This window comes from Fistularia commersonii, chromosome 3 (genome assembly GCF_037954325.1).
Source record: "Fistularia commersonii isolate RoL2024-O1a breed Wild chromosome 3, RoL_Fcom_v1.0, whole genome shotgun sequence".
Classification (NCBI taxonomy): domain Eukaryota; kingdom Metazoa; phylum Chordata; class Actinopteri; order Syngnathiformes; family Fistulariidae; genus Fistularia; species Fistularia commersonii.
The window spans coordinates 9,586,826-9,614,149 of record NC_141286.1 but is presented as its reverse complement, the minus strand read 5'-3'; the positions used below and the strand labels follow the sequence as shown (position 1 = coordinate 9,614,149).

Below are 27,324 nucleotides of genomic sequence, written 5' to 3'. Positions count from 1 at the left end.
AGGTTTGGGCGACCTGGGGGGGGGGGGGGGGGCACTCCAAACCTCCGCTCCGGTAAAACGCACCTGTTTCTGCTTTTACTTGACCAGCACCTTTATCCTTCGAAATGCATACATGTATGATCATTTAGAATGGAAACCAGGGTGTTTAACGTTCGTTCATCCATTCATTCATGGGCCACGAAGGGGCTGCGATTGGATGAGAGGCGGAGTTCACCTTGGATCGCTAGCCGGCTAATCACTGGGCCTCATATACAGACATGCAACCTTTCACCCTCTCATTCACATGTCATATGGAGACAAAACATTCATTCATTCATTCACTTGTCAAATCTACCCGTAACCATTCACGCTCTCATTCACACGCTATTTAGAGATATGCAACTGTTAACCCTCTCTTTCACATGGCATATGGGGACATTCACTCATTCATTTACAGGTCATATATAGACAAGCAACCATTCACCCTTTCATTTATATGTCATACAGAGGCAAATGTAGACAAGTGACCGTTCACCCACTCATTCTCACACAATGTAGACATACAATCGTTCACCCGCACATTCACATGTAATCTAGAGACAAACACTTACTCTAAAGACATTTACTCTTTATTTACACACACAGACATCATTCACTCATTTACATATCTGGAAAGTTTTAGGGAAACTCCTGTATGTGTTTTGACCGTGGGAGGAACCCAGAGAACCCTGAGGAATCCCAAACAGACATGGGGAGAACTTTGAGACTCCACACGGAAAGGTCTACCTGCGGGAATCCATACAGGGACTTTCTTGCTTTGGGACTAAAATGCTAATCACTGCACCGTCACACCTCTTTTTAAATTGTACGCCGGGCAACCAAGCACAGAGCAGCAACAGGACTGCTCCGGGTGTATTTACACGGCGCTGCAGTCCGAATGCTACTAGCTCTCCTTGTGTATGCTAATCTGACATTCCAACATGCGTGGCGTTAGCATTGGGAGTCATGCAAGCAAGCGTGTTCGGCGGTGGTCGCGGTCGGGGGGGGGGCCCTCCTCAGTCAGCTCAGGATATCTGACCAACATTTGCACCCCCTTCCACCCCCCTCCTCCCCCCTTCCACCCCCCCCCACCCCGTCAGATTGATTAAATTGGATCAAGATGACACCAATAATTGGCTCAAGCTGGGGCCGGCGGTCGGGCCCAACGATCCATATCTAACTCCTTTCTCTGCAGCAACGGTGTCCCTTTTCCCGCCGCCGTGCTCCATTTGGAATGGTTTACCTTGGCTCCGGCGCCTTAGCCCCGGCCTCCCCGCCGCCCCCCCCCATCCCGCCGGACGCCACGGCCCGCTGACATCATGAGAGCGACGGAAAGGTTACGTTTTTCCGCAGATGTTCGGCCAGGGTTATCGCGGCGCTTGCTTTTCATGCATCAGCCGATTCATCCCTTTTTTGAGGAGGGGGGTCAGATAGCGATAAAAATCAGCGATCGATTCACAGATAGGAAGGGAAATGATGACGCGTTACGGAGACTCGCATTTTGGCTGAGGTAGAAAGAATCACACTTTTTTTCCCCTCCGTCTATTTCAGGGAATTTCACTTCTGAGGCCTTGAAAAGCTGCTGCTAATTAGCCACCTCCCCACCGCCGCCGAGAGAGGGTTAGTTTAACGTTGGAGTATAAAAAATAAAAAGGCGTGATGAAGCTGAAGTGAAATCGCGCGGCCGGCGTTAATCAGAAACAATATACGGCCGGCGGCTCCGGCTCGTTTGCTAAGAAGGGCTGACATGTTTGTTATGATTAGGAATTCCTGACTACTGGAATCTGCCTTCACCCTTTCGTCTTCCTGATTTTTCCTGGCCACCCGAGCCCCCGTCCAGACGCCAACAGCGGCCATTATTGAGAGATCACAAATGAGACGGAGTCATCCCCGCGGATGATAAATTAAAAAAAAAAAATAAAAAAAAAATCGTGCCTTGTCGGATCTGATTGAACCCGAGTGCTTCGTCACCGTGGATGCTAATCAGATTTCCACATTCCCGCCGATCAAACGCCGACAACGTGACCCCGCCGCCTGGCCGGGGCCCATTATCTAACGTGTTCTCTATGTGTCTGGGGACGTTGGGGGGGGGTCAGGCACTGCGAAAAAGGCCTAGGGAGAAACCCTAAACCGCCGTCTGTCGGTGCTGGCTGCAGGTAGAGCCACAGACAGGTCAGGGATGCAGAGAATTCCAGCTCCTCCTCGGGGTCAGAGTCAGGACTCTGCGGCGTTCGCGCTCCTGGAGAAAAAAACAACAAAAAAAAAAACGCAGGCTGCTATGTCGATCTCGTACGATTCGTCCGGAAACTGATCACCACGGCAACATGGAGCCAATCACCGGGCCCTCTGTTTGTTGACACAGGACTGAACTTTTAGCCTGGCCTGCGCCCGCCAACATGTACGGTATTAGTCATGGTGACGCTGTCTATAAATGTGTGTGTGTATGTGGGTGTGAGTGAATTCAAGGTAAGTTTGACCACGAGGTAATCCATGAAAAAGATTTTCAAAAAATCGTCAAACACCGAAAGACCTGCGGGGGCAGTGTTGCACGCTGCACTCATAGGCGAAAAGAAGCAGAGGAGAAGAAATCCGCTTTGTCGTAACCGTGGAGAACAATTCTCCGTCCATGAGATTAACAACCGCACAAAATATTCCCTCTTTTGGAGAACAAACATTATCAACAGCTCCCCCGCCATTGTGAAACCGACTCTGAGCTCTCGGCTGCCCTCTAGTGGATGTATTGCTCAACAACTGTGGCGACATATAGCATGAATGGGGATTATTAGATGTTTGTTTTGGATATAGCTGTGTCCGTACGTAGCTTTAACATGCAGGATGAGATTTTTTTTTTTGTTGAAACGTCGTCTTCGTCCTGTAGAATCGTGAAAATGTGTTGACCTTAAAGGACGGAGGCTGCTTCCTGCCATTACGAGTGTTTTGGATAGAGTTAGCTTAGCCTAGCCTATTGGCCCTTGCATGTAAATACAATTTGTGTCAATTCCACCACAACAAAGTTGGCATTGCAAAACCAATGGAAGCAGGAGGCGAGAATCCGGCGGGGGGGCATAACCGTGACGATTTCGCCCTCTCCGCAGCACGTATCCCCGTATCCGCCACATCTTTCCGAAACATCGGAAAAAAACCCTGTAATTTTCTGGTCGATAAAAGACAACCTGCTCTCTGTTTCATCCCCACTAAAAAAAAAAATTGGATCCTCATGGCCGACACACATACACGGTTCACCAAACTGACATGTGACGACATGATCCGCCGAAGGAGGTGGAGGCCGGCGGGTCAGGATGAGAGGAAGCGGTCATGGTGCTGAGAGCGAGCGCGACGCCTGGGAGATTTGGGAGAGCGGCGAGCCCGGCGGTGGGAAGACAGCGAGCGCCGAGCAGCGAGGGGGGGCCGGGGCCCGATTCTGTTTCACTTAATGTAACCGTGGAGAGCTGGGAGCCCCAGTGCTGACCGTCCGGGGCCCTTTTAATGTAAATAGCCGTCGCCGTCGTGACGCTCAGGCACATGTGAACGCAATGCCGACTCCGCCGCCATGTCATATGACTCTGTCTAACCAAACAGCACTCAGAGACACAGGAATTCCCGCTCCTGCTCTTTTCCCATCACTGCTCGGTGATGGAGGGGGGGGGAGGCGGAGGGGGTCGAGAGATAGATCGGCTCTAAGAGAGGAACTATTTCTCTGGCGTGAAGCAAAATACAATTACCAGAGAGACGTGCTGTACCTCTCTGAGGCAGGAGAAAAAAAAAACCATTTATGCAACGAGACAGGGGAGGGGAGATCTCCCGGAGTGTAAAAGTTCACGATCTCCTCAGAAATGTCCGTTTAGTGGTCCCACGAGAGGGGACGGGGGAGGAGGTGCCGTGACCCTATTGGCCGCCAGCCTGAGATTGAGCCGCCTGATTGGCTGTGACATGTTCCCTCCGCTCCGTTTCTTCGGCCCCGGCTTGCGTTTTCTATTGATGTCGCTCCGCCGGATTAAAGATGGCGGAAGGTCGCCGCGATATGCAAAATCCGTCCCAGGCTTGAGGGCCGGTGGGCGTGGAAGCTGTGAGCGGAAAAAAATAAAATCCGTAAAAAAAAAAAAAAAAATGTGCTGGCCTATCTGTCTATTTTCCATCCCGACTCGGTCACATTGCTGAGAGTCCAGTGGTGAAAACCCCCTGAGTTCAAAGGTCGCGCTTATTTCCACTCGAGCCGCTGTCACTCATCGGACCTGTCACATGTGCCCCCCTGGTGCCCCCTCCCCTCGGCTAAAACAATACACCGCATCCTTCCATTGTGCCCACCGTGCCTGCCTTGGCACCCGGCGGCCACTGCATCGTGCCTGGCATGCGTTTCGGGTGGCCATCCTGTCCCCCCCACCACTCAGCGCCGTCGCGTGTGCACGCCGTCTGGTGGCAGAGGGAAGTGGACGTTCACATATGCACATAAGCGAGAATCCATTAAAACCCTGTGTTAAACATACTCACTTCCTTTTTCCGACGACGGCAAGCTTTTATCCACGCTGACCCAATGGAGAGGGCAGGGAGACAACCCACTCACATGAGGTTACCTCATATGGGTGAAAGGTCAAACACAATGCAGATTTGAACCGCTACCATGGATCATGTGACTTGCATTGCTGCCTGTCACTCATGAATCTAGTCAGTTAGCACAAATGCTAGCACAAAACGTAGTAGTTATTCTTTTATTTTCTATAAATTATTTGAAAAGTTGCTCAACTTTAGCGTTTCAAGTGGCAAATGATGCGCCAGGCTTGTCATGTATTGTGGAATTTGAATTCCCAACTCCCTGTACAGAAAAACAGGGACTGTTTCACAAACGAACTGTTAAAACTGAATGAATCACCAAACGAATCATGAATCTTTGAGCACCGACATAACACTTCCTCTGACCCGTCAAACATTCGCCTCTGTAATTTTGACTCAGGAACCCGCCGCCGCGCGTGCAAACGTTCAGCTGATCCAGGCCTTGTGCCGGACAGCCGGCCGCCCCCCACCCCATCAACCCCCCCTCCATCAACCCCGGGTCCCGACAGGAACTCTTGTGAGGAGAGGATGGAAGGGCGCCAGCTCCGGACGGCGATTCAACAAATGAGCTCATGTGGCGAGGAAGATGATGAGAGCGAATGAGGCAGTGCGTGGAAGGAAGAGGATCACGGGGTCGCTTTATCTCAACCTCTCCCTTTAACAGAGGGATTGTTCTCTTCTTCGCACTGTGACAAGAGGAGGAAGAGGTCCAGTCAAACACCTTCTTCCAGGTTAGGAAGGAGCAGAGACAAATAGGAGGAGGCGGACAAGATGGCTGCACATTTCCAATGCCACCCCCCCCCACCCCCCGAAAAAAAAGCATGCAGCCACATCACAACCACAACACAACCAAAGCTACGCTCGTTACACAACTGAATATTATTTATAGTGTTTCCAAAACAACACACATGGATCTTATACTAGTTTTTCTGAAATCGCGGGAAAACATGGACGAATCGCCCGGCAGGAAAAAGGTGTCGGGTAAAAGACATAAGGCAACGTTGACCGTGTTAATGAGGCATTTAAGACCGGGTTTCTTTTTTCTCGCACTCGGACTTTGAATATGACTCGCACACGGCGCCGCCGCCGCCGCCGCCGCCGCTGGCCGGCCGTAACATGAGACTGGAGGGGACTTTTTTTTTTTCAAAGGGGAGAGCGGCTCAGAGCTAAGTGAGAGCAGCTGATGTTGCATCATACTTCAAACATTCTTTAATTTAACAATATGTCAAAGGCTATGCAGAGCTCTCTGGAACGCACACACAAACAAAAACACTGGGACGGAGCAAATGCACATATGCACAAACGCAGCTCTTCACGAGGATGCAAAACGGGACACCAAAGGAACAGAAATCAAAATAAAAGGTGCCCTTTAAATCCTCCCCCCCTTCTGTATCGCCGGGTTCTGCTCTTGAGCAGCGGGGGTCAGGATTCTCACCAGCGGTGGACGTTGCAGATGTTTCTGGAACCGTCTGAGGTCCAGCTGTCGGAATGTTTTCCCACCGCGTGAGGAGGCGAGGGGCAGCGTCACCATTGGCTGCCCCCACTGGGTCATGTGACCCGGGTCATGTGACCAAGGGGGAAAAGCCTGGGTTTTAGCCCGCCGACCAACACCGGTGCCGCCATTTCAAGTGGGCCGGCCCACGCCAGCCCCTGAGAGAGAGACAGGAGGCGGCTGTCTCACACATCAAACGGCCCGAGCCTCCCACTCACTGAGGGATTCGCAGTCTATGGGCCGGGAGGTGCAATGTGGAGGTCAGTTAAATACACACACACACACATACACACGCGCTGCGGTGCAACTTACCAAACCATCCAGTCTTGCAGAGGTTAGCAGGTTTAAGGGCCGCTGTTGCCGCTTGACTGCAACTTGGTGCATCTGAGTCCCCCCCTGCAGTCTGGAAGCTAATTAGCTTAGCCCCCCTCCCCCATGCAGGTGGAGCGCATCCAGGTTTGTTAAATGGAAAGACAAACCTTTCATTAGCACATCACACACCTTCCTGCACAATAGCATGCTAAAAGGCCTTATTGCAAGTATGGTATTTACAGTGCAGTCATTTCTATCAAGTACGCCATAATATGTAGAACAGTCTGATCAGCACAAACGTGTACTCTCTTAAAATGGACTCTTAAAATGTGCTTGACAGTGTATGTTTCTGTTGCAGGATGTGCAAATTAATCCAACCGGTGAGGATTGTTAGTCTGGGGTCGGGTGGGGAGTCGTTTGGCTGGTTCTCCTGGACTGACGGTGTTCCAGAACCCACCAAGAAGATGGAGTGACGGGCCTCTTTTGGGGGATCAGCACTCCGACCTGACACCCTCTAGTGGTCTGTCCTCACCGGGGTTTGCACTGATGGCTTTGTGGAAGGTAGTTCGAGGGTAAAATTCAAGCGGCGGTGGCGGCATTTGAGACAGCAACTCGTATTACTCTTGTGAATATTTGTGTCAAAATAAATGTGTGTGTTGTTTTGGGGTGCAAGTAAAGACAAATGAGAAAATGTTGGTGCCTGATGCAGATCAGCTGGGACTTGAGCGAGAGTGTAAATAATCAGCAGACAATCTGTGTGTGTGAGTGTGTGTGTGTGTGTGTGCGCGTGTGTGTCTGTTTGCAGATTTCAGCTGTTGCTTCATCATCGGACTTTTCATCATCATCAATCCCCTGTCAGCACCAGTGGCTGTGACTCTATTAGCATCCAGCAATTAGACGATGGAGAAAACAGCACCCTGGGAATTTACTCCTCGGCCTCAGGTATGCATTGTTTATCCTATTCGATTCCTTCAATTGATTAATTCTTATTTTATTAATTCTCAATTTTATTGTACTTGATTTCTAGAATTTAAATTAGCATTTAGTATTTTAGTATTTAAATTTGAGTTCTTTTCATATTTATTTTTTCTGATTTCATTTTTATCAAATTCAATTCAATTATTGTCTTTCTTTGTTTAATTTTATTTGATTTCATTGTACTGATTTCATTTTTGTATTCAATAAAATACATTTTTGACTCATTTAATCTTTGTCGTATTTTAATTTATTGCATATTATCCAATTTCATTTTTAATTGAATTTTATACCTAATTTGATTGAATTTTTGTTCCATTTTCACCGGTTTCCCTCACACTCCCTCACGCAAATGGAAAACTCAGTTCCACAAAATAAAAAGTGCCTCCGAGTCTCTCGATCTGCATCTTACGTCGGCGGAGGAGTGTCCGAGTGAGGGTCCTGTGCCCGAGGGCGGCGGTGGCGGGGTGTTGCTGTTGTCAACATGCTCCATGCCAAAAAGCGCAGGAACAACTCCCAGTGATCCCCCTCCCCGGACGACAGCAACAGCTGTTAGCATCTCGCGTGTAACTCCATTTCCCCCCCCGTGGCATCGGTCGGGCGGCCCCTCCCTCCCTCGCGTGCGCCGCCGTGCTGTGACAGACATGACAGTTATTAATCACTTCTTCTTCCGCCTTTTCCCGACCGGACCCGGGGATGCAGGGGCACGGCCGGCTAAAATTAGAGGCCGGCTCAATCAGCACCGCGATTTAGCGCTGGCAATTGTGTTTAGAGTGTGTGTGAGACGTCTGAGTGCCGGGGCAGATCGGGGGGATAATCCCACTGGATTTCCTCTTCCTGTGGGACCAGGATGGTTCCCGTTGTTACAGAGCAACCAGCCTGCGCCGTGCGTTGCTTATTTTTCACGTTTTTCCTCCCTGCGCTAAATATAAAGATCTGAAAGCCCAGCCCCGCTCCGCCGCCCGTCCCGACGTCTTGGCCCGACCCCCGGGTTTGAGGGCTAAAGCCCAGGTGACCTTTGACCCCCCGAAAACCTGGGTATTAGCTACCTTATCAGTGCCACGCTCCCCCTGTCACCCCCATCTCTTGCCCTCCCCAGTGTTGAATTATAAAAATAACAGAGCGAGAGTGAAGGCGGGGTGTGGGGGGGCTCCGGAGTGCGCTGCGGCTTCTCCTGTTGCAAGTAAACCCCCCGACACACACGCACATACACACTCCCGTGCTAGCTCGTTGGAATCTAGCGGGTCCGTGTTGTTTTTCAAAGTAAATGAAAAGCTGAGAAAATTACAGCTTTAATTCGGTACTGATATTTGTGTGTATGTGTCTGTTTGTGTCTGTGTGTATGTGTGTATGTGTGTATGTATCTGTGTGTGTGTTCCAGACAGAGGCCCTGCAGCGTCTCCTGGGGGGAGCTGGGAATCTGGTGAACGCAAGCAGATGGATGGAGGTCAGTGAAGGCCGTCGGGTCCAGGTGAAGCTTGCACTCCTACCTATGCACTTACATGCACACGCACGCACACACACACACACACACACACACACACACACACACACACACACACACATTTTATAAACCGGTTAGGGTGATTCTGATTGGCTGGCTCTGTGGCCTCACATACCACCCGACCGCAGGGGCCTCCAGCTTAACTTCAAACTGGCTCAACTTCACGTGCCAGTAAAGCTAAAAAAGAAAAGAGTATAGAATAATAAAAAATATAATAATGAATATTATGGATTTCCCTTTTTAAAGCACATTTGAGCCGATTCCAAACGATTTTGACCATTCACGAGTGGGTATTGTCAATTTCATTCCTTCCCTCTTGCATAAAGGAAACCACACACCGACTGCGGTTATAGAATCTGCCTCAGAGGGAGGTAGTAGAGGCCAGAGGTAATGTCACTGTGCCCTCCGCCTCCCTCTCCCTCCATCCTTCCACTCCTCCGCCATCTCCCCAACTCCCCTCCGCCGCCTATCACACCTCCGCCACCCCCCCACCATGAGGCCTTCAGCCGCTCTCCCGTCCTCACTCCTCCTCCAATCGGGAGGAGGCGAGTGAGGCCGGCCTTGAATGCCCAAGCCACAACAACCTCACGCGCAGGTGCGTGCGCGCGCACACACACACACACACACACACCAACACACACACACACACACATATATATCTGCCTCGTCCCGTGCATTATAATCACATGTCAGCGCAAACGGCAGGGCGGAGCTAGGATGGAGATGCAGACGACAACAACAATAATAATAACAACAACACGACCTCTTTTCCTTCATAAATTCAATACTTCTGTATTTGTTTACCCGTTTATCCATGCAAAGCTCAAACAGGTGTGCACGGTGTGACGGGTCACCAGTTATGCAAATACCCCCCCACACACACACACCGTGCAGGGGGTGGAGACCCCCGGTGTCCAACCTGTCAGTTCGCTAATCCCAGCAATGTAAACAAGATGCTACATTAACAACCACCAGTTTAGCTCTGGTCGTGTGTTTCTCCTGACAGACGTTCTATACAAGCCACACACACACACACACCTTTCCGTTTCACCCTGCCCTGAACTCGTTTTTCTGTCCACCGAGAAGAAAGTTAAATAAACATGTGCGGCGAGTCGTTCCCAGAGTGCCCCGCTACCGCCGCCGCCAACTGCCTACCAGCCCACCAGCCCACCCTTTCTTTACACCCCCTGCATCCCCTCGCCCTGACCCCCACATACACTCTTTCCACACTTGGGTTTCACCTCTCAGCTTCCTGCACACACACACTCTGAGACTCGACCCCGCAGCGGCCGCGTGCGTTCGAGAGAAAGGAAAAGAAAGAGTCCAAACATCCCTTCGTCCAAAAACTACAATCCGGGGCAGTTGTTGTAGTTCTGAACGTCACACTGATTATTTGGAAACGAAGGTCAGGCCAACTTATTTCGACACCAAGTGCCAATGACGCCGTGCTCTGATTGGTCGACTCCGAGGACCCTATTACTGTCACTTTCATTATTGATCGGCTGAATGATTGTCTCTGCTCCCCTTTGTTAAGGTGGAAAAGGCCGATGATTCTCCTCTTCCTTGCCAAGGAGACGGCCATTACTCTGAACTCTTTTTTAAATATATTTTTATTTTTGGCTAATATGGCATCAGGCTCACAGTGGGCCCGCGGGCCTCCGAGGTCGCAAACATTTCCCCGCTGTAAATAAAACAGGTTTAAAAACAAGTTCCGATAAAAACATCCAAAGCCAAAAGGGCCTTGGAGGGCGAGGACGCTGTCAGAGATAAGATTTTTTTCCAACGCTGTCAGAGTTCGACCGACATTTCCTCAAAACCCTTTGTGAGTTGCTGTGTGTGTGAGTGTGTGTGTGTGAATTACAATGCAGTGGGATATTTACACCTTCCACACACAGGAGCATCACTCACATGGACAGATGGGCAGAAAGATGGAGGGGAAAGACAAAATTTTAAATCCCCCCCTCCCCCTTTTGGCAGTGGGCCGGGGTCTCGGGCTTTACCCGCTGTCAGCAGCGTGACAGCTGTGTGCATCTGGTTGTACCGGGGGAGGGCCGGGGGAGTTGGGGAGGGAGGGGGGGGGGCTTTCACATCTCAATCCGCACATCATTCCGTCGGTGTCTGGGCCTCCGGACTCACCGCCACCGCTCACCTCATTACCCGCTGCGCCACACCTCCATCTGTCTGCCTAATATCTAAATCCTGCTGCAGATTAGTGGGAGGAGGGGGAGGGGGGTCAAGAAGCGGAGGGGGGGGGTGAAAGTATCTGAGGGGAAACAGGATCCTGCAGGATTGGTCTGTGTGTGGCGCATGAGGGTTCATTAATGATCTCCAAGGTTGAGTGTATGTGTGTGTGTGTGTGAGTGGATGCCACTTGTTGTGTTGTGGTTAGCGTTAGCTCGCTGACGGGGCTTAGGGTCAAAGGTGAGCCGGGAACCGACAGGGGTCGTGCCGTGTGATGTCATAATCTATCATTTTGAAAAGGGGGGTGCGTTCTGCCTTTTTCGTGAAACGACTCCACGTTCCCGTCTGTCAGCGCATTCCGGGGGGAGGCCGGAGAGCCAGCGTTCCCCCGCACAGAAAGGACAGCACCAGACCTGCTCCAGCTCTGTTCTCACGGCTGTGCAACAAACGTCCCGTAATGATGAATTTGAGTGCGTTGTAAATCGACGCCTTCCCAGGTCTGACTTCGCTCTCCCCCCTCAGAGCTGCAGCGTCACCTCGGGAAAGGTTGCCGGAGGCCGCTGCTTTAGCGAATTTGCCCGAACTTGACCCAGACTTTGAATTTAAATTTAAGTCTTTTCTAAGCCCTTCCTTCTCTCATGATCGAAACGCTCATGTTTATGTCAATTATCTATTGTTCTTGTTGAAAATTCCAATCTGAATTTCAGCAGGAGGGCGCCATCGCGTTTATCTTGCTTTCAGAAATGTTTATCATAAGGGGTTAACATTAACACGGATGTGGTGATGTGTATCTGAATGTCAAGCGATTGTTTTATCTGGATTTTTTCCTCTCACTTGTTGTTTATCGGGGGAAAAGTCTCTCTTTTCAAATCTAATTTCACTGCTAAATATGTGTTAATGATGCATGGGGTTAAAATGACGCCTGGAAAATAATACTGCACTACAATCCGATAAAGTAAAAACAAAATAGTTCCCCAATGACATGCATTGATGACATACATTTTTTTTTTATTTTTTATTTTTTTCAATGTTTTTAGGTTTCAGTTCTCCATTTCTCCATTGACAATAAAAACCTTTGAATCTTCAAATTATGACAATAAACCCTCATTTCCGGCTTCTTTTCTGCTCCCTGTCCCCTTTGTGGGGTATAGCTGTTTTAAAATCCATTCTAAAATATTCCCATTTTGATCTGATTAATGATAATAATAACAATAAAGTATTTTGTACGACAATTCGATCTGAATTGTTTTAAAATGTCATATTTGGGGAAAAAAACACTAGACTCAATTACAAATATCAAGTATATAAATATATTGACTCAATTGTTAACTTTACCATTGGATTAATAAAACACATCACCGCATGTCTATCAGGAAAGGAAAAGCAGCAAATGCATATATGCACGGTATGGCCATATTTTCTATCAGCGCTTTTGATCACTGTTTATTATACATCTTGCGTGCGCGTATGCCCGCGCACACACACACACACACACACAAATACACAGACATACATACACACACCAAACCACATGAAACTAAAGTTGTATTTTGGCCAGCAGGTGAATAATGTAGAAAAACAAAAAAATAAAACAAAGGAGATAAAGCCCACAGAAGAGCACGTGTTCTGAAGTGTGAAGCGCCTCAGCTCTTATCGGCCCAGACTGCTTTTGAGAGTTATCGGCCGACTCTGGGACACGGTGTAATGGCAAGTTATGTGTGTAGGCTATACAGAGTTGAACTAAATGTTAGAGAAAGAAGGGAAAATAACAAAACAGACACACTGAAAATGCACAACATGCAATCATGCTTGTTGTGCACAACCCTCACTGATGGCTTGCAGGTAGCCTGGATGGTTGGTAGCATACTGTCACCTAGTGTTCAGAATTATGCTGTTAAATCCAAGGGCTTGCAAGAATCATATTGAAATACATGAATAATTAATAACATATAATTTTTGATGTTTCATATAAACTAATTGCCCTCATATCTATCTTAATTCCATGACAACACGTTTATTTGTACTAACCTTGAGGGATTTTCCTTTCAACAACTGATAAAAAGTGTTGCACTGAAATATTTTCCCCTCAGCTTTGTTTGTTTTGTCTATTTTCCCGTAGTTTTATTCAACAGACGACGATAAGCTTCGGCGTAGAAAAAAATAAACAATTGTAAATGTTGAGGCTTCTTTGCAGAACTTTAAAAATACAGTGTAGAATACATTTAAACTACATATCCCATGATGTCGTAGTTGCGGAAGTGTAAGGTCAAAGGTCAAGTCGCTTCGATGAAGTCATAGCAAACATGGCGGCGTTCGGCACCGCACAGTGTATATTCCGGAGCTACTCTGCTGTGAAAAACGTCAACAGGAGCCAACGACTGTTACTGCGATGCGGCGTCCGGATGCTTTGCAGCGGGGCTCCGGATAACGGTGGGAATTTAATCCTAATTGAGGGTATTTCTCAATATGCTGACCTTGTAGCGTAATTTGCCATCTGTGTTAGCTTAGCTATTAGCCCTGGTCTGGAGCAGGAAGAGTTTCCTCTTTAGCTCGCTGACAAGAGGAGAACTTAACCTAGAAGTCCTGCACCTGTCTAACATAGTTCTCTGCAGATCCAGACTTCCTCGTACAATACCTGAGCTCCTCTCTCGGCATCCTGTCGCACGCTTTATGTAGATCTCTAAATGCACAATACAGCTCCCTTTTACCTTCTCTGTACTTCTCTATTAGCGTTCTCAAAGCAAATACTACATCTGTAGTACTCTGGGCATGTACTGCTGCTCACAAATGTTGACTTCTGCTCTCAGTCTAGTTTCCACTACTCTTTCCCATACTTCATTGTATGATTCATCAACTTAATCCCTCATTAGTTACTGCAATTCTGCACATTCACCTTATTCTTAAAAATGGACATCATCACACTTCGTCTCCATTCCTCAGTCATCTTCTTACTCTCTAAGGTCAGAGTCAGAAACTCTACCGCTGCCTCTCCTAGACACTTCCATACCTCCACAGGTATATCATTAGGACCAACTGCCTCTCCACTCTTCATCTTCTCCAACATCTTACTCACTTCACTTTTACTAATCCCTGCCATATTGTGGTCTACAATAGTTACCTCTTCTACCCTTGCCTCTCTTTCATTTTCCTCATCCATCAACTCTTCAAAGTACTCTTTCCATCTTCCTATCTCTTCGAGCATCTGTCAATACATTTCCCTCTTTACCCTTGATCATCCAGATCTGTTGTACATCCTTTCCATCTCTATCTCTCTGTTTTGCCAATCTTAATAGATCATTCTCTCCCCCCTCACTGTCCAACCGAGCATACAAGTCATCATACGCCCTTTGTTTTGCCTTTGCTACCTCTATCTTTACCTTATGCTGTATTTCCCTGTACTCCTGTCTGTTCTCTTCAGCCCCCTCAGTGTCCCACTTCTTTGCAAACCGCTTTCTCTGTATATACTCCTGCACTGCTCATTCTACCACCAAGTCTCCTTACCTACTTTCCTTCCAAATGACACACCAGGTACTCTTCTACCTGTCCCCCTGATAACACAAGCTGTAGTTGTTCAGTAATCTGGAAGCTCTTCCTGACCACCCACCAGCCTTTTTCAATACCTCCTTGAAAACCATACAACACAACTCCCTTTTCAGCTTCCACCACTGTGTCCTCTACTCTGCCTTTGTCCTCTTGATCTTCCTTGTCACCAGAGTAATCCAAAAAAACCACCATCCTATGCTGTCTGGCTACACTCTGACCTACAACTACTTTGCAGTCACTGATCTCTTTCAGATTACCTTGTCTATACAAGATGTGTTCTACCTGCGCACTCCTACCTCTGCCATTATAAGTTTTTTTTTTCTGGAAAAAAGTATTCACCACAGCTATGTTAATCCTTTCTGCAAAGTCTACTGCCATCTGTCCCTCTGTGTTCCTATCTTGGATACTAAACCTGCCCTTCTTCATCCCCTCTATTGCCTTCACCAACATGTCCACTGAAGTCTGCACCAATTACCACTCTCTCATCACTTGGGATATTCTGCATCGCTTCATCTAACTCATTCCAGAACTTCTCCTTGTCCTCAAACTCACATCCCACCTGAGGAGCATAGCCACTAACAGTGCGCATCAGACCTTCAATTTCCAGTTTCAGACTCATAAGTCTATTTGACATCCTTCAAGATTACTCTTACTCCATTTCTCTTACCCTCAATTCCATGATAGTTGATCTTAAAATTTGCTCCTAAGCTTCCAGCCTTAATACATTTCCACCTGGTCTCTTGGTCACAAAGTATATCCACCTTCCTTCTCTGCATCATGTCAACCAACTCTACCTTTTCCTGTCACCATCCCAATATTCAAAGTCCCTGCTCTCAGTCCCAGGCGCTTGCCTTTCCTCTTCTCTCTCTGCTTCTGAACACACCTTCCTCCTATTCTTCTTCGACCACCATTTTTCTGTCTTTTTTTTTCCAGACACTGCAAAGCCCCAGTTCACAGATCCAGCAGTGCAGGACGTTCTCTCCAGGATAACGGGCCTGGATCTGCAGAAAGTCTTCCGGCCCATAAAGCAGGAGCTGAAGCCGCCCACTTATAAGCTCATGACAGATGAACAACTGGAAAAGGTGTCCTCCCAAGATGCCGTCGTCGTCGTCCTTGAGCTCTGACAAACATTGAGAGTGAACGCGAGAATCACCCAGGCTCTGATGTGCTCTTTTAGGCAGTGCAGTCAGCTAGAGAGGAGGCCAAGAAGTTACTACAGATGCCTCCTGTTCTACCGCAGAGGAAGCCCATCCACGACGTCCTCTCCGAGGACCGGATCCTGGACGGCATGGACACGGCCAAATACGTCTTCACCGACATCACCTACGACATCCCGCACAGGGTAGATACACGGCGCTCTCCTGCAGACGATTGGTTTCGTGCAAATCAACAGCAACAGAGCGGCGTCTCACCCGCGATTCCTCTCCTCGCAGGAAAGGTTCATCGTGGTGCGGGAGACCAACGGGACCCTCAGGAAGGCCACCTGGGACGAGCGAGACCGTCTCATCCAGGTTTACTTCCCCAAGGAAGGGCGGAAACTCACGCCGCCCCTGCTCTTCAAGGAAGAGAACCTCAAGGTGAGGAATGGATGAGCAGGGGAATTCGTTTTTGGGATTTGTAGAGGTGAACACCCACAGGGAGGGCCTTCTATCCTTCCCCCCACATCCATGTTGCTCCAGATTAGTCACACTAATCTAGTCAAAGCAAACGCTCAACACCTTCTTGCACCCATGTGTCCATCAGATGGTGTTCTCCCAGGACCGGCATGAGGACGTGTTGGACCTGTGCCTGGTCCAGTTTGAACCCGACTCCTCAGAATACATCAGGGTAAGTCGTGGCACCGAGCGTCCCGTCGCTAACTCGCCGTCTTCGGGGCTTGATCCCGTGGGGAAAAACTCCGCCTCTGTCGTGTCTCGAAGGTGCACGCAGCCACGTACGAGGACTTGGATAAGCACGGGAAATACGACCTGCTGCGTTCCACCAGGCATTTCGGAGGCATGGCCTGGTACCTCGTGAACGCCCGGCGGGTGGACGGGCTGGTGGTGGACATGCTGAAGAGGCAGCTGTGAGTGATTGATGTAAAAGCTGAAGCAGTGCGGCTCGGATAATCCGTGAACTTTTCTTTTGTGAAGTTAAAGCTTAAAAGGTTTGTTCCCTCTGTTATAAAAGACCTCTAAGGACCAGATGGCGCTTTGCTCACTATTGAATGTTAGTCCTCAACTAAGACGTCCAACTACACGTGATGACCACTAGAGGGCGTCACTGGACAAAAGCAGCTGAAGTGGACGTCATCAGGCTGTCATGACTGTTTTTGTGTGTGTGTGTATCTGCGTCCTCAGGCTCCAGGATGCTGTAAGCCTCGTGTGCCTGTTCCACCTGGTCCACCCTCACAGCGAGTCGGCCCGGGAAGCCGCAGGCCTGCAGGCCACGGGCACTGACCTGCTAAAGGTGAAAACCACCTTTTTTTTTTACCCCCCTTCCAAGCGTGTGCACAAAATTTTGACATGTGATCCACTCCTTAGCCCTCTTTGGGCACGGGAGTGAATCAAAAGTCAGAGGAGGTCTGGAGTTCAAGTCGGGGCCATCTCATCTCGGGTTTCCTGCGCAAGGAGCTTTTCGGGGGTTCGGCCTGCAGTGTGAGAATGACCCGGGACGCTGCTCCTCTGATTAGATCTCGCAGCCCTTCGGCCCGGGAGACCCCCAGAGCGACGTTGAGAGTGACAGCCATGTATTATGAAATGCTAGCGGGTGGGGGGGTGGGAGGGATATGGGTGCCTGCCGCCGAATGCAGTTGTGTTATTTTCAAGACCTTCAAATAACCCTTTCCTCCCTCCTCCGGTCACCCCTTGCAGATCTACGCCCAGAAGGAATCCCAAAGGTCGGGCTACATCGAGCTGGCCCTACAGGCGTACGAACAAACCGCGGCCGAAACCGCTGCCGCCTGAGCCAGGCCCATCCCGACAGAAGGATGATGATAACGCAACGAAAACAGGATTCATTTCCTTTGGGTGGGGGTGAAGGCCTGTTTTAGGAATCTTTATTCAGATCTTTTCTATGGATCACAGCTCAGTTTGCGTCGCACCCAACCAGTATGTGACAACACGTTCATGTAGATAATAATGATTATAATAATAATAATAAATGTGTCTTTTGTACTTGTGTGATGTGATGTTACATAGGGAAAAATATACATATATTTTTTTTCTAGTTTTCCAGGTACAATGAAGAATTTAGGAAACACTTGACCAATGTCAGAAAGCATAGGTTTTCTTCTTCCAAAGAAAGGCAAGGTGTTTATTTAGAGACTTAAAACATCTCATTCTTTTAATCATTTGATTAATTCATATATTATCTAAACTGCCTCTCCTACACAACATTAGCCATACAACCATTTACTTACACATAGAGATATGCAACAATCAGACGTCTTAGCAATGTAGGGTCTCCAATGAACCTCCTGCAAGGTTTTGGACGATGAGCAACCTGAAGAAACCCCATGCAGTCACAATGGAAAACACAGATTCTGCACAGAAATTTCCCTCTGTTGGAATGGAACCAGGAACCCTCCTTCTGTCAGGCGAAAGTGCCAATTTACTTAGATTGAATTTGATTTAGCCTTGGATGTGAGAGGCCGATCCTGGGTGTGATTTAGTTTTGGAGCAAAGACGGTTCATCTGGGGGAAAGAAACGAATCTTCATTAGTCTAAGCTTTGAAGTTAGTTGTCCTACTCCACCACATACACACACACACACACACACACACACACACACACACGTTTGTGCTGAAGTGGCTGCTGGGGAATTGAACCCCGGGCTCTTGTAGAGGCAAAACAGTCAGCAGGCCATCCTCCGGGTTGGCTACGAGGGCTGGGGTGTGTTTTCGTCTTTCCCTTGCCGAGTGGACTCCAGCGCCTGGCTTGCTTCCCTGCCGCTTATCCTCAAGTGGGTCAAACGGCAGATGTAGGGCCGGGGCTGGATAACCGGGGAGGATAACCACATCCAGCCCTGGACTGCCTGCCTCGCCAGGAGGTATGCGGTCATCCGCTGCAGGGGGCGGGGGTACTATTTTTGTTCCCTGCGTTGGAAGCAAACGCCCCCCTGCTGGTTCCACCGGGTCAGAGAGCCGTAACATTTCTGGAGATGAATCTCATGACCTGTCTTCATGTGATAATAGTGAAAAGAAAAACCCAGTTTGGATCAACTCTTGATGCTTTTTAATTGAAATAAACAATAAGTGCATTGCCATAGCATTGGTTATTATGATTTCCACCACAGTTTACTCTTGGTTCTGCAGCCATTATGGTTTTGATGCTGCTTCAATGAGTAGCGGTGGTTGCGTTGTAATTTCCATATTTTTCTGAATTGAAGATCTGATATCTTCCACATGCTCTCTGTTGATAAAGTGGTTCTATGAAATCCTCCTGCTCCAACTGGAAGTTAGTGGCGGTCCATAATTTCTGGTGGTCTCTGTCTCAATGATAACCAGAGGGGGCCTCAGCTGCGGGTGTGGTGTTTCTCCACGACTACCCGCTTTCAGCACGTGGTGCTATGGGAAGCCACAGTGGAGGTTGTGGGAAATAAAACTGAAATCTGCAAACATACATATCAATGATCTTGTAACATGTCGAGTTGACGCAGATGCCAATCTTCTGGTACTGCTCCTTCAAATCAGGTTGGTTGACCTGCTGGGACCTGCCAGAGCATCTGCTGCCTTCTAGTCCACCTGAAAAAAGCTCTCCCCTGGTGGTCTCCAAAATGGACTGTATCGTGAAGGTGTGAAGTCCATATTTGACCTGGAGGAGTTCAACCTAGTTAAAGTGTGCGGGACTCATGGTGGACCTGGACAGACTTGTCAGCTCTGGACCCAGTGCTAGGTATCTCCTCCTGGAGGGCTTGTGAGGTGGCAGTGGCTACCCTAGCGGCTAGCGGCGAGCTTTACAATTTTAAGTAAGCTTCTGCAAGCGTATCTTTGTGGCTATGTTTGCACTCTGAAAGAGCCTCGCTTCCTGTGGGATCGCACACGCATGATGAAGTGATGTAACATCCTGGGACATGGGCCAAATTCAAATATAACCCCCCCTCCACACACACATTTATCTGTAAACCATTTCAGCTGGATCGTCTCAGGGTAGATATGTCCTTGCCACGAGTGCAGCCTCTGGTAAGCGATTCGTTCTGATCGGCGGTCCAGAGATTTGTTCAGCCTTGGCGAACGGACAAAATATGGCGTTTGCAAAGTAGCGTTTTTTAAAACTGCTAAGAGTTGGAGCTTACACTCACTGGAAATCCCCCCCACCCTCCTGCACCCCTGTTAATATCTACCTCCCATGCAGGAAGTAGGTGAGAAAGCCTCTACTGACCTTGCCATTTTACCCATGTTGGCGTTGCTGCCCGAGGTAGTGGTACAGCAGTGGTAATCCTCCATAATTCCGAGTTTGATGCAAATGCACCCGAGCCGAGTTTCACTGGCTGTTTGCAGGGCGCAGCTGTCCTCTGGGCATTTTGGGCTCTGCTTCGAGGTCCCAGATGTGCCCGGGTTCAAAGGGACAGGAGGTGGGGATTATCGGGGAGGGGTGTTTCACTGCAACCACCTCAACCTCTGATATCTACATCAAACGAAAATTATTCTTGGAGAATTATCTTGTAGAATTTGTTCACACTAGTACTAGCGCTACTCACGATGAACTCCCATCACTGGTACTAGCACTACTCACGCTAAAGTCCCGTTTAAGTTTAATAGCTACTTTGTTATTTCCTGACAATTTTGAAGGATTAATGTGCTAAATGCTAATCAGTGAATGCTAGTGAGCTGGCGGCCCCTGCTAACTAAGTATAAACGGCACCATCCCTGGTGTCTGGCTGTTAGCATTGATGATAACATGAAGTCAAACCTACATTTTTAATTCTAGTTTGTTTTTTCATGCTTGTTTTTCTTTGACTTTATTTTTGCTATTATTCTTTGTTGTCCACTATGTACCGTTAAACACCAGCAAATTCATGATATGTGACAACTACTTAGCAAATAAAGAGTTTCTGTGACTTCAGATCCTTGCAGAGCTGTTTGCATTGCGGTGGATTTTAGCTTTCTACTGTGGACACACACTTTGTATCAGCGGCGGTGCAGATAAAGTGCTCCCCTGGCCATATATCCCCTGTCTTTGTCGATTCCCAGCCAAAGTGATGCTACAGGACTGTTTAAATGTAATAGCTAATGAGGCCTTTCCTAATAATATTACGGGGTGAAAGTGCTAAATGCTAATCAGCGAATGCGAGCGAGCTGACAATCCCCACTAGCTGAGTGAACACGGTGTCTGGCTGTTAGCATTTTTGACCCCGTGAAGCTATCCTGGAGCCACTGCAGGGCTGCTAGCATAGTGGGAGGTTTCTGTTAGCTTTCTGTTTTGGATCCACAGGATGTGTGTTGGCGGCGGTAGCGCAGGCGTCCTGTCATCAAATTTCACGTGTTCCCAACTTCCTGGTTGGCAAAGATGAGTTAACCCCCCCATCCTCTGCTCGAACCAACCTCAAAAGCGTTTTTCAGAATGCCATCTTGACTCCTCCCGACTTTGAACCCCCGAGTGGCTGCCGTCCTCTCCGAGAGATTACGCAACAAGAGGAAAGACTCGTCTGCTGTTGAACTCCAGATCTGAAGACAGGAGAGCGAGCAAGGGGCTGGGGGGCAGGAGGAAAGCGATACATGGAAACACAAACAGCCGTTCCTGAAACATGAGCTGTGTGTTGTGTTCGAATCTGGAGCGAGCAGTGTTTTCTTGCTAACTCTGGTTTGGACTCTGGAGATGGAGATGGATGAGTGCGTTGTATCCCGTGCACTCCGGTGAATATATTATGGAACAACTGAAACGAAGGTGTGGATTAATCAGCGACAACTGCATGCTCCTCCAGAATACACACCTCATTTGCAGAATCTGATGGATGGGAACTTTCTGCTAAATCATCCCTCCACATCATCCAGTGAAGTGCCGCCTTCCACCTCAAAGCAAGATGGTCCAAAATCTACAGCGGGGCCTTGTTTGTGGAATCTCCATGTTTTCCTTGTGTCTAAGTGGAGTTCTCTGTGTTCCTCCCACAGTCCAAAAACATGCGAGAGGTTCATTGGAGACCCTACATTGTACTTAGGTGTGAATGGTTGTATGTCTTAATGTAATGAGTGAATGAATGAGTTTTTATGGTTGTATTGTATGACGTGAATGAGGGAGGTAATAGTCAAGTGGGCAGCGGTATACAAAACAATTAATCAAAATAATTTGTGTGGGAAAAAAGAAATCACCAACAGAAAACTCCATCCAAGACCTCTCCTCTCTCTGATGAGGCTCTGCCTTGCAGACCCCGCCTGGTCCAGGCTTAGAGCGCTGCCTGCAGTTGCTACAGCTATGAGGCCCGACAGTCAGTGGGTCCCCCTGCCCTGTAGGACCAGGACTCCTTCTCTTCTGCGTGTCACTGCAAGAACTTTTAAGCAAACCGTCGCGAGTGGAATTTATTTACAGTTTGTTTGGTGCTTCTGGATTCCTGTCCTTCCACAGCTGCTCAGGCCTGCATGTATCAGATGGACAAACACAGGGAGAGCACCTGAACACACCAGCGTTTCCCGGAGCCTATCAGCCGAGCAAATGGACCTCAATGCCACGGCGGCGAAGCAGAACCACCTTTGTCACTTCAGCTTGAGCTTGTGAAGAAGCACTCTGGTCTGAACAGGAGTTGTACATGAGAATCCTGAGGCGCTGGTGTAAACGATCATATTTGGTCTCGTACAAAAGCAAGGACACGAGTTTGAACTCGAGCCTGTTTAATTTTCACAAAGACCCTCTTAATTATGTACAAAACTTCATCTAGGGGCCTTGTTTACATGGCAACCTTCCATTTTCTGGTCTACAGCAACGGTTCAGACATGATCCCCTTGCACACCAGACCATTGGAAACAAACACAGATGGTGCAGTACACATGCCAAGTCAGTAGTTGGCAGTCTTGTTTTGCTTTCAGCTAAAACACGCACCTTTACAAGCACTTCCTGTTTTGGCCTGACAACAAAAATGAGAACCAGGTGAGTGTAAATATCACCAATGGCAACTAATACATTTTTTATGCCCATGATGGGTGAAATTAATGCTTGGGGTGACCCTGGATTACAAGGGTGGGTCCATTCCAAGAGGATGAAGTACACTGGAGTAATCTTCAGTACTCTTGAGTGCTCTAGTGCACTGGAGTACACAAGAGCACTCTTGAGTTCTCTGGAGTGCCCTTGAGTACTCCAGCGCATTGGCGTAAGCTTGAGTTCTCTGGGGTGCTCTTTTGTACTCCGGTGCACTGGAGTACTCTTGATTTCTCTGGAGTGCTCTTGAGTACTCCAGTGCACTGGAGCACGCTTGAGTACTTTGGGGTGCTCTTGTGTGCTCCGGTGCACTGGAGTACTGGAGCGCACTGGAGTACTTTGTACCATTGTTGTTATAGTCCACCCACCTATGCTTGGCAACTGACAGCAACCTCAGTGCGCATTCTTGTTTTCAAACTGTTGCGTTTCCGTCTCCACTTTTTTAGCCATCAACCACACACACACACACATTTTTGGATATGGTAGACTCAGAGAAACAGATGAAATGATAGCATCCCATGTCTCTTAGTTCCAGTGAAGGGGACCTGCTGCCGTCCACAGCTCGCTGGGAGGTGGAGCCAATGCCGTTCAACCCTTCGGATGGAGCTGCTGGGTGAAGTCCAGCTGTGGAAAGGTATGGATTTGGGGTAAAACTGAGAAGATACACTGGTCGCGAATCATCTGCTGCCTGATGGACTTTACATGCACTCATTTGGTTGTTCTTGATGAGGTGGTGAAATTTCATGCCCCCTGCTGAGGTGGTGGCACTCACTTGTTTTTAGGATGTTTTACTGCTCGAGTGCCCTGCGAGTTGTTTCAAGTCAGTTGTTTCAAATCTGCCACGCCTAAATGTACCTGAGGTCCCCTCAAGGCGTTGATTACACGATGCATCTCCCCTGCCGTGCTGCCCTCCCACTCGCTGTCTCGCCAAAATAAGAGCTCAAAGGTTGACATCTGATATCTGTGTTCTCTTCTCAAGTATCTGTCTGTGTAGTATATATGGTAGTATTGCATAACTCCAACGCACTCCCCTTGTTTTTGCAGAGATTTCTCAGGTGTGTGCATGCGACAGGGTCGAGTTTGATATGCAAAACTCTTAAACCATTTTCAATATGACGTGTGTGTGTACGTGTGTGTGCATGTGACTTTAGCAGACTCCCGCGGTAATGAATTTCAAAGTCTGCACATCACGGTTGAACATACTGTGCATGCAACTACCCATAGCTTGCTCTGAGTGCCTGGGTGGTTGCCATGGAGATGCATCAAAGAATGCCAAGCTAAAGGTGAGCAGGGAGCGCTGGTGTTGTTTTTTGTTTTTTTTCTCAAAGAAGATAAGTAACGCAGGAAATCCAAGGCTTTATTTTCAGTTTCATAAATAGAATAAAGGGCAGTTTGTGCGGTTTGGCGACGTCTTGCTTCTATTGGGCCTTCTTGAACACCTGGTGACACACTTTGTCCAGCACGGTGATTTCCTGAAAGAGAGTGCCCACGCACACACACACACACACACACACACACACACACACACACACACACACACACACACACACACACACACACAAACACATACACATACACATACACATACACACAGACACACACCTTCAATCCAGCTATCTGATATGAAGCAACAGGCCTGTGTTGCACAACTGGCCAGAGATAATGGTTGTTGTAGTTCTTCATCTTTTTATTGTTATTGCCCGCGGGGCGGTCCATATTAGCTGTTGCCTAATGCAGGCTGTCAATGGCCCCTTCTGCACTGTAGGAACTTTATGGAACTCCTGGAATTTTCTTTTTAGGAACTATTCTGTATCATTGGGGTCAAAGCAAAGGGACTCTGGGCCTCAGCTCCGAGAGCCATTTTAACTCCTGTTTCAGGTTTTTTTTTATCACCGTTCTAGAGGAACTCATAGGTCCTTGGTGGAACTCATATGGCATGCTGGTTTTAAGATACAACTCATTGACTACAGAACTTCCATTTTTAAAACTATGGTGGTCGCCTGTCGGCTGTTTTCTTGTAACAAAATGGACAGAAGCAATGAGAAAAGGGGTGACAGGGAGTTTCAAGATCATCTGGCATCTACATTTTGGACTGGAACGAGTCTGGAGTCAGCTAGCGGCTAACTGGGATCTTCTCAGTGCAGTGAGAAGATAAAAACAACCCATCTGTGGTGCTGTTGTGGCAGCTTCCACCTCTATGTTGTCCGTGTTGTGGAGCTACAAAACTAAAAGGTTCCCCTGTAGGAAGAGGCGGCTAGCCGTGGTGTTTCCTGCTCTCACCAGATGTAGCAGGTCTCCTTCGATCCAGTGTTTCCAGCCCCGGTTGTCCTTCTCGCCCTTCTGAACGCACACCAGCTTGTCCCCGTCCCAGGTGACCAGGGTCTGCAGGGTCACACAGCCAAGCATTATTTTTGATTATCTACCGAATCTTCTCCCTTCCTCCCCGGCATTCCGACCCCACCTTGACCGTTCTGTTGTCGAGGCCCTTCGTCTGCTCCTCGAACTCCTCCCCCACCGTGAAGTTGACCTGGTAGTTCCTGAAGGTGCTAAGGGTGTTGGTCTCGAACTTGTCCCCTGTCTGCACAATTACTTTTGTCTGGTGCAGGTGGGAGGCGATCTTTCTGGTGGCGAAGTCGATATCTGCGCCCAAACACACACACACACACACAGTGGGGGTTGAATGTCAACTTTTGAGACTTTTCTATCTCATTTATGGCAGTGAACACACACACGTTGCACTTCCTGTGGCCTCTTTTACCTTTTTTTTTTTTTTCAAAGTGACCTTGCTCTGAGTCGGGATACGTTTAAATTAGTTTCTCTGCCCTGAGAAGGCGGCCGAGAACCTCCGCCCTCCCCCCAGAACGTTGATATTTTCATATCCCATTTGCCCTAAACTAAGAATTTAATTTCTCTCCGTCACTCATACAGCCCCCCCCCCTCCAGCCCTCGCTTTCCCCCGTCCCGCGTTTGCTCATCCGAATTAAATAATTTTTTAACCCATTTCCATAAAGACATCACTTGTTCCCTAGCCGCTCGATGGAAATGAGGTTCCGCCGAGGAACGAGGGATTCAGGATTCATGGATTTCTCATCGCTGCTCAGGGTCAGCTTTTCTTTTTTTTTTTTTTTTTTAAATTAATTGCAGATAGAGCGCCGAATAATAGAAAGGTGCCTGATTGGTGATGCAGCAAAAGAAGTGTGTGTGTGTGTTTGTGTGTGTGTGCTATCCTGTCTTCCGTCTCTGGGATAAGGATGATGAGAATGCAGAGGAGCGAATCAATATTTATTTGGCGTGGAAAACAGACGGCAGCCGCTTGAAGTGGAGGTTAACTCGGCTTGACAGCAGCTCAATGAGGAAAGCGGTGGCGTCAACACACACACGCACACACACGCGCGCGCACACACATGTACATGCTGCTTTAGGCATGTTTTCCTACTGTACTCTTAGGTTTTAGTCCTTCCCTGAGCTCTGTTTCCGAGCTTCCCTGCTGCTCGACTTGATTTCAGATGTTTGCGAGTGTGAGGGTGGACTCACCAAGCGCCTTCATCACATCCTCGAATTGGTCGTTGCTCACCATCTCCCAGCGTCCGTTGTAGTCTGCAGGCATGATTGACTGATGTGCGAGGCGATGTGCTAGCGATGGACTGTAACTTGAGAAGAAAGGCTGGGCGGCCTTTAAATACAACATATGTGAGTGTGTGTGTGTGTGTGCATGCGCAGAGATGGACAGAGTCCACTTGATAATTTACTGACAGGTCTGCGTTTGTGTGTGTCTAATAAAAGTCCAGGTTGCCATGACACACACGCACACACTCATTTGTTCAGTATGTAGGAGCACAATGACTGGAATGAGGAACCGGAGTGTGTGTGTGTGTTTGTGTGCTTTGTCCTGCACAAAATTTGAGCAGCTTCTCAGCAGTTGAAAGGACCGGGCTCTGGTTCAATGCTTTCTCCGGTATGTCTTTGTTTTTTCTCTTGAACGGAAAATGTCGACGGTTTAATAGCTGCGTCGTCGGTTTCATCTGCCGATGGTGTGTGTGTGTGTGTGTGTGTGTGTAAGGTTGAAGGTGAGGCAGCTGATAAGGTTATCTTTTGGGTTCGGGGAGATAGAGGCTGGGGTTTTAACACCAGACTGACCTCAGTTTAACTTAAACGTTGCGTTCGTGAGCTTTCGTGACCTCTGAGAATAGTCATCAGCAGACCCTTTCACACCGTAGGAACTTTTTGCAGTTCCCAGAACCTTTCCAGAAACTGTTTGTGGTTCTCTGTGCATTGGGACAGGAGAGAAACCGGGATCTATGGACGTCAGCTCCTAGCTCCAGATCCAAGGCAGGGTCTTTTTACGGTTGCAAAATATGCTTTTACAAATGTCCACAAGGGCAGATCAGCTCTATGCTATGCTACATCACAGAGGAACATCAACATATTGGACAAAATTAGTCCAGGGTTAGCTAATGGCTAACAGGGTGCTTCGCAGTGCAAGAAGATAAAAACATTCCAACCATCATATAGTCCATGGTTATTGTGTCATCTGCCTCTTCTTCTTCTTCTTTGTGGGTTTGTTTTTGAGGTGTGCATGGCAGATGCCTATGTCAAACTGCTCCCTACTAAAAAGTTCCCCTGGAGGAAGTGGAAGATGCTAG

The 27,324-nt window shown here is 48.3% G+C and overlaps 2 protein-coding genes across 2 annotated transcripts; one reads left to right on the top strand and one right to left on the bottom strand.

The window, feature by feature from the left end:
• Window positions 1–13,323: 13,323 nt before the first annotated feature.
• On the top strand, window positions 13,324–17,725 carry mrps22 (mitochondrial ribosomal protein S22). The gene is made up of 8 exons (XM_086178767.1): window positions 13,324–13,460; window positions 15,507–15,655; window positions 15,751–15,915; window positions 16,007–16,150; window positions 16,317–16,400; window positions 16,493–16,638; window positions 16,913–17,021; window positions 17,426–17,725. Exons 1-8 carry the CDS (start codon window positions 13,334–13,336, stop codon window positions 17,516–17,518), a joined length of 1,017 nt encoding a protein of 338 aa, XP_086034893.1. The 5' UTR covers window positions 13,324–13,333; the 3' UTR covers window positions 17,519–17,725.
• A 6,312-nt stretch (window positions 17,726–24,037) lies between these two features.
• On the bottom strand, window positions 24,038–26,350 carry rbp2a (retinol binding protein 2a, cellular). Its single transcript, XM_086178754.1, has 4 exons — window positions 26,216–26,350; window positions 25,143–25,321; window positions 24,962–25,063; window positions 24,038–24,153 (listed from the first exon to the last, which is right to left on the bottom strand). Exons 1-4 carry the CDS (start codon window positions 26,286–26,288, stop codon window positions 24,100–24,102), a joined length of 408 nt encoding a protein of 135 aa, XP_086034880.1. The 5' UTR covers window positions 26,289–26,350; the 3' UTR covers window positions 24,038–24,099.
• Between the last annotated feature and the right edge of the window lie 974 nt (window positions 26,351–27,324).